We start from the raw sequence: 7,131 nt of genomic DNA on the forward strand, positions 1-7,131 counted from the left end.
GTTGCATCAAAAGCAAATGGTGGTGTTATATGTCAAAGAGCTTGCTTTGTTTTTATACTGGGAAAGACCTCTGTAAAATTATTATATTTTGGCGCAGTTTTTTTTTATTAATTTAACTGTATTTGTTACACACCAAAATGTTTTTACCTTTACATATTAGTTTTGTCTTAGAGAAAGACCAATACTTTATGAATGCCATTTTATATAGAATCCAATTTCATTATTTAAACTGGAATAACCATTCACCATAAATAGTAATCCTTAGTGTGAGCTATAACAATTGACAAAGAAAGCTGGCTTGTCATAAATTCCAATAAATGTGTCCGCCTTAAGTGTAGGGAAATATGCAATGTTTATAGGTGTAGATTTAGCACCTCAATACATTCAGTCTTAAATTAACCATTTACTAGAAGAGAGAGGTATATTTTTAACACGTAAAAAAAGTGGAAAAAACGGTTTGCTAGTAGATGCATATAAACTTGTAAATATTTTGATAGAATAAAATACTAAGAACTTTTCTACCTACAGGCTCATACAGTTTCAGCTGATCTAGAAAAGACCAAGGAAGAGCTGAAACATGTGATGACTTCTACTCATGTGCAAGAGCCAATTAATGCTGAGAATGAACAAGATGATGAACAAGATGAGAACAATGCAGAAGCAAGCGCAGAACTGCGAGCAGAGCCAACCATCAAGGACCGCAGTGAGGAAGATCGTACTACAGAAGCTGAGAAAAATGAGAGGGTACAGAAACATCTGCAGGTAATTACCTTAGTTACTATTTTATGGAAAAATATGTCTGTTCAGCACAATCTGTGATGTACCTGTTTGTTATAATATCAAAATTGTTTTTTGAAGGAGCCTACCTAACCCAATGCCTATTTTTCTTTCAGCTTTTAAGCTCTGAGCTAGCAAATGCCAGAGATGAGACCAAGAAGACAGCAAATGATATTCTCCATCGTGAGAATGTGCTTGCAGGAAGAGACAAATACAAGACTCTTCGCCAGATCCGTTCAGGCAATACCAAACAACGTATAGATGAATTTGAGTCCATGTAACAGCTGTATAACCTTTACGTGTGTCCATTCCATACAAGTGCCCTTCTTTTCCATGGCTCAGCTGGAACCACCACTGGGATGAGTCAGGGTTTGATGCAGTACAATCACAAGCCTCTACTCTGTATCTTGTGTTGCCATGTACACTCTAAAAAAGATTTGTTTAATCTATTTAAGCTTGCCTTTTAGGGCATGTTCAACAGGGGGTCACAGCAATGTCTTTAGATCTCTCCAGCAGTTTAAGGTTTTATATAGTGGTTCTAATCACATTGTATATTGGGCTGGTATTTCCGATATTTAGTATTCAATATATTTTCTATTTGTTACATAGTTCTAGAATTTAGACATTGTGCCATATTCCTGTCCTCTCTAAATAAAGATTTTGAGAATGTGTATTGTATTGCACACGGTTTAAATGTGGGAATCCTATGAAGAAGAAAACAACAATTTGGTTTATACCTAAAATAAGATGAACATCTCCAGTATGATGTACAATCTAGCACTTAATCCTATCCATTTTTTTCTGACTTGATTCTATAGCTTAACATATGTCATCATATCCTATTGCCTCCATTTCCTTAATTCTCAGAGGAACAAAAAAGTATTATGTGACCAATCTCCACTGCATGTATAACTTTCCAGTCTAAGATGTTTTGTTGCATTATGGCTGATGGGCCTGTAAAGTTTTAAATTGATCCTTTGGTATGTAACACCTTCACTGCTGGGGAGTATTGAATGCACACCCTTCCCCTATGGGTAAATATAGTTCCATGCTATCATTGTCTCCCTTTCTCCTAATTTACCAGTATTATATTATCCTGTAAAATCTAATTATATGATTTTGCCTGTTTTTTTCTAGCTATGCACAGATTAGTAAATCCTAGAAAGGAATAGGCAAATCTTACTTTTGGAAAATAAATAAAACTTTATATACTGTATTATAAATAAGAGGTTATTTTGCAACAAATGTAAAGTTTAAAAAGTATTAAAGTCAAAGAATTCTTTTTTTTTTAAATTTGTTTTGTTAACTGCATAACTTTTTTTTTTTTTCTGTTTCTCTCCCTGTAATTTATGTTGATGGAAATTTAACCACAAACATAGCCAGCATTCAGGGTCTTGTCTAATTAAACCTGTGCTGGTTCCCTATTAAGTTTCTCTTCTTTTTTTTTTATTTTTTATTCACTCTCCCATTCCTTGTTCTGAACAGAATTTGTTCTGTTCTTACAGTGCCAATAAAGTTTGGAGAAAAAAATAAAAAATGTTTTGTTTTTCTTTATTTTTATTTATCCAATAAATATATACATTCCTTTTTCTATTGGAATAGTTCCAGCATGTGAGACTATTCTCATTTAAGGCAACCCTTTTGGATAATCCATTTCCTTCTTAATATGAGGAGAGTCCACGCCATCATTCCTTACTATTGGGAAATACTGAACCTGGCCACCAGGAGGAAGTAAAGACACCCGAGCCAAAGGCTTAAATACTCCCCCTACTTCCCTCATATCACAGTCATTCTTTGCCTTTCGTCACAGGAGGTTGGCAGAGAAGTGTCAGAAGATTCAGAGTAGTTCCTTATGAAGGAGGCAGCGGTATACGCGCCCGCTCAACTATGTTCCACATGCCTTGATAAGTAATCATGTCAAAAAAGGCTAATATGTTTGATACCACTAAGCCATCCACCTCTGAGGAGTCTCCGTCCCGTGAGGTGTGCACCCAACAGTCATCTCCTAATACACATGCAGCTTCCTGTAGCACTCCTAATCCTCCATCTGGAGGTGGCCTTTTACTTTTTTGTATATTCTCATTTATCTTTTCAACGTTATGGCGCCTCCTGGTGGAGATATATCGAATATGTGTTTGGCGTGTGGGGGGGCGACGTTGGTAGCCTCCTGTCATTTGTACAGGATCTTAATAATTCAGTTACAGGTTTAAAGTTTACACTGAATATGAATGAGGTGAGGATTGAGTATCTTGATACTATTGTTTATAATAAGGAGGGATTTCTATATACTGATCTTTACACAAAGAGTACTGACAGGAATAACTTGTTGAAATATGGGAGCTACCATCCAGAAAATGTTTTTCAGGCAATTCCTAAAAGTCAATTTACTTGTGTGAAAAGAATAGTATCAGATCAAGAACAATGTAAATATAGATTGTAACAAATGGCGAACAAATTTATAAATAGAAATTATCCTCCATCTTTGATCTCTTAAACAATTAGATGCGATCCTGGAAGAGAACAATTCAGATAAGATAAATAAACAAAAAACGAAGTCAAACCGTATGATTTTTGTCACACAATTTAATAGGTTAAGTAATAAAATTACTGGTATCTTGAAGAAAAATTGGCATATAATAAAAGACTGCCATCCAGAAGTCTTGGAATTTAAAGAAAATTTAATGGTGGCTTATAAGAAAAACAGAAGTATTAAAGATGAGTTGGTACATTCAGATATTGGTAGCTGTAAACAAGAGAGCCAGAAAACTATTGGGCCTAAGAGATATGGCTGCTACCCATGTCTGAACTGTTCCAACTGTAGCTCTATAATCAAGGGGGACATTTTTCATCATCCCATTACTGGGAAGAAATATAAAATAAATAAGTATCTCACATGCAGGGCTACATACTGTATCTATCTTATTAAATGTCCGTGTGGCCAAATTTATATTGGCGAGACCTGTAGGGAGGTAAGGGAGAGGATAACTGAACTCAAATCTAATATTAGATGCAAGAATAAAGAGGCGCCAGTTTCCTCTCACTTCCTCTCTATGGGTCATAATATCAGCCAACTTAGGTTTCAAATTATTGAACAAGTAGATAGGCCTAGAAGGGGTGGAGATAGGGAACGACTATTAAAAATGAGAGAGATGTTCTGGGTATATAAACTAGAATGCATGAAGCCAAAGGGTATGAACAAAGATTTTGACTGGAGTCTTTTTCTCTGATAGAATCTGTGATAATGTATTAAGATAAAAATCCTTTTCTCTATTAACATAAATAACATCAGTTGATAATAATTTTGCTGTGCATTGTTCCTCTTTTTAAATTTGTACTTGGTTGTATATGTCCTTTTAAGTGATTTTATCTATGTGTTTATTCACCTCCTGTGTTGAATTTGGAGTTGCATTGAATTATTGCATCCACAAGATGGCACTGTTGTGCAGTTGGATTCTAACACAGGATGTAGAATAATAGGTAAGGGTATATAAGGCATACACCTGTGTATCTAATTACACATGATTAAGAGCCTGGTGTGGCTTGAAACGTAACAGTTTGTTTGGGACCCTATGTGAAATAAAGGTCTTTTAAGAAAACTTGGTGGCTGGAATACTCTTTGAATCTGGGTGGCCTTTTACCGCCAGACTTTACTGTGCAGTTACAAACGGCGGTGTCTGCAGCCTTTAGTGCTTTACTTCGCCCTGTTAAGCGCAAGCGAAAGGTCAAATATTGCTATCCTTCCCAGGGGTCGTCAACTAGTTTGTTGGATTTATCTGATACGTGATTATCCGATGATGAAGGCGCCTCTGATACTTCAGAGTGTGCACTTTCTGGGTCAGAGTCTGCTGCATCTAAACCCTCCAGCTGCGGAGGAACCAGACTTTAGATTTAGGATCGAACATTTACGCTATCTGTTTAAGGAAGTTTTGGCTACGTTAGAGGTTCCAGAGCCCAAATTGCCTGAGGAACCTTTGATTCCTAAATTAGATAAGGTCTACGAGGACAGTCCCAGTTCCTGTAAAGATGGCGTTCATTATTAAGAATCAATGGGAAAGGATTGGTTCTTCCTTTTCCCCTTCGTCTTCCTTTAAGAAATTGATCCCGGTCCCGGACTCTTAATTGGAGTTGTGGGGTTCCATCCCCAAGGTGGATGGCGCTATCTCCACGCTTGCTAAACACACTACTATCCCGCTTGAGGTTAGTTAGTTGTTCAAAGAGCCCCTGGATAAGAAGATAGAAACTCTGTTAAGAAAGATGTTTCAACATACAGGATATTTGTTTCAACCGGCAGCGGTTGCTGGAGCAGCTACCTACTGGTGCGACTCCTTATCCGAGTTGATCAAGGTGGAGGGTTCCCTCAACGTGATCCAGGAAAGAATTAAGGCCTTAAGGGTTGCTAATTTTTTTTATTTGTGATGCAAATATGCAAATTATTCGCCTGAATGCTAAGGCTTCAGGTTTTTCTGTTCAAGCCCGTAGGTCACTCTGGCTGAAGTCCTGGTCTGAGGACATGACTTCTTTCCCTCCCCTTTAAGGGAAAGATTTTATTTGGTCCAGGCATGTACTCTATTATCTCCATGGTTACTGGAGGCAAAGTTGCCTTTTTACCATAGGATAAGAGGAACAAGCCTAAGGGACAAGGTCCTAATTTTTGTTCTGATAAATCCCAACGTCAGCACCCCTCTGCAAAGCCTGAGCAATCCAAGAGCACTTGGAAGCCGGCACAGTCCTGGAACAAATCCAAGCAGAGCAAGAAGCCCGGCGAGACAGTCAGCATGAAGGGGCAGCCCCAATCCGGTTCTGGATCACGTAGGGGGCAGACTGTTGCTCTTTTCAGACACTTGGTTTGGGGGCGTGCAGGACCCATGGGTTCTGGAGATCATCGCTCAGGGATAGAAGATAGGTTTCAAGTCTCCACCACCCAGGGGCAGATTCCTCCTATCAAACCTATCTTCCAGGCCAGAAAAGAGAGAAGCCTTTCTGGGGTGCGTGAGGGATCTATCCTCCCTAGGTGTCATTGTCCCGGTACCTCTCACAGAAAGAGGTTTGGGATACTATTCAAACCTTTTTGTGGTCCCAAAGAAGGAGGGAACTTTCTGCACGATTCTGTCCTCTCGTTCAAGATGGAGACGATAAGGACCATCCTTCCCTTAGTTCATGACTGCTATAGATCTGAAGGATGCTTACCTTCATGTTCCAATCCACAAGGAACACTTCAAGTTCCTAAGGTTTGCGTTCCTGGATCAGCACTTCCAGTTTATTGCACTGCTCCAAGAGTTTTTACGAAGGTTCTAGGGGCTCTGCTTGCAGTTGCCAAAACCAGAGGTATAGCAGCAGCTCCATACTTGGACAATATTCTGGTTCAAGCACCATCTTGTCTGGCAGAAGACAATTCGAAATCTCTTCTGTTTGTTCTTCGATCTCATGAGTGGAAGATAAATTTAGAAAATAGTTCTCTTATTCCCAGTACCAGGGTGGAATTCCTGGGTACTATAATAGACTCCATACCATGAGGATATTCCTTACAGACCAGAGACGTTACAAGCTAACTTCCGCTTGTCTTGCCCTCCAGATCTCCTTAAGGCCCTCTGTAACTCGGTGTATGGAGGTGATTGGTCTCATGGTGTCCAGCATGGACGTCATTCCTTTTGCCAGATTCCATCTCAGACCACTACAGCTGTGCATGCTGAGAGAGTGGAACGGCGATCATTTGGATCTGTCTCAACGGGTTTCTCTGGACAACCAGTCAAGAGAATCGCTCTCCTGGTGGCTCTGTCCAGATCACCTGTCCCAAGGGACATCCTTCTTGAGACCATCCTGGGAGATTGTGACTACGGACGCAAGTCTATCAGGATGGGGAGCTGTTTGGGGTGCCAGGAAGGCACAGGGCCTGTGGACTCGAGAGGAATCCTTCCTACCGATTTAACATTCTGGAACTTTGGGCAATCTTCAATGCTCTGAAGGCTTGGTCTCTTCTGGGTTCGTCCCAGTTTATCAGATTCCAATCAGACAACATAACCTTGGTGGCTTACATCAAGCATCAGGGAGAACGAGAAGCTCTCTAGCAATGAGGGAAATATCTTGGATTCTGGAGTGGTTGGAGGCCCACAACTGCTCACTGTCAGCGATCCACATTCCGGGTGTGGACAACTGGAAAGCGGATTTCCTTAACAGACAATCCTTTCATCCGGGGGAATGGTCTCTCCATCCCGAAGGTGTTTGCGGAGATATGCAACAAATAAGGAACGCCAGGGAGAGGTTTCAATTTCAAGCTTTCCAGATATGGTTCGCGGTCCAGGGAACCTCAAGCGGAGCTAATAGATGCATTAGCAGTGCCTTGGACAATCAATCTGT

The 7,131-nt window shown here is 39.9% G+C and overlaps 1 protein-coding gene across 1 annotated transcript in view; it reads left to right on the forward strand.

Moving 5' to 3' along the window:
• The window catches only part of MSN (moesin), a 400,641-nt gene extending 398,327 nt beyond the window's left edge, over window positions 1-2,314 (forward strand). The window contains exons 12-13 of the mRNA XM_053699008.1: window positions 529-762; window positions 894-2,314. Coding sequence (XP_053554983.1) covers window positions 529-762; window positions 894-1,058 — 399 coding nt within the window. The 3' untranslated portion in view covers window positions 1,059-2,314. The remainder of the gene's footprint in view (window positions 1-528; window positions 763-893) is intronic.
• The last annotated feature ends 4,817 nt before the right edge of the window (window positions 2,315-7,131 follow it).

This window comes from Bombina bombina, chromosome 1 (assembly GCF_027579735.1).
Source record: "Bombina bombina isolate aBomBom1 chromosome 1, aBomBom1.pri, whole genome shotgun sequence".
Classification (NCBI taxonomy): Eukaryota; Metazoa; Chordata; class Amphibia; order Anura; family Bombinatoridae; genus Bombina; species Bombina bombina.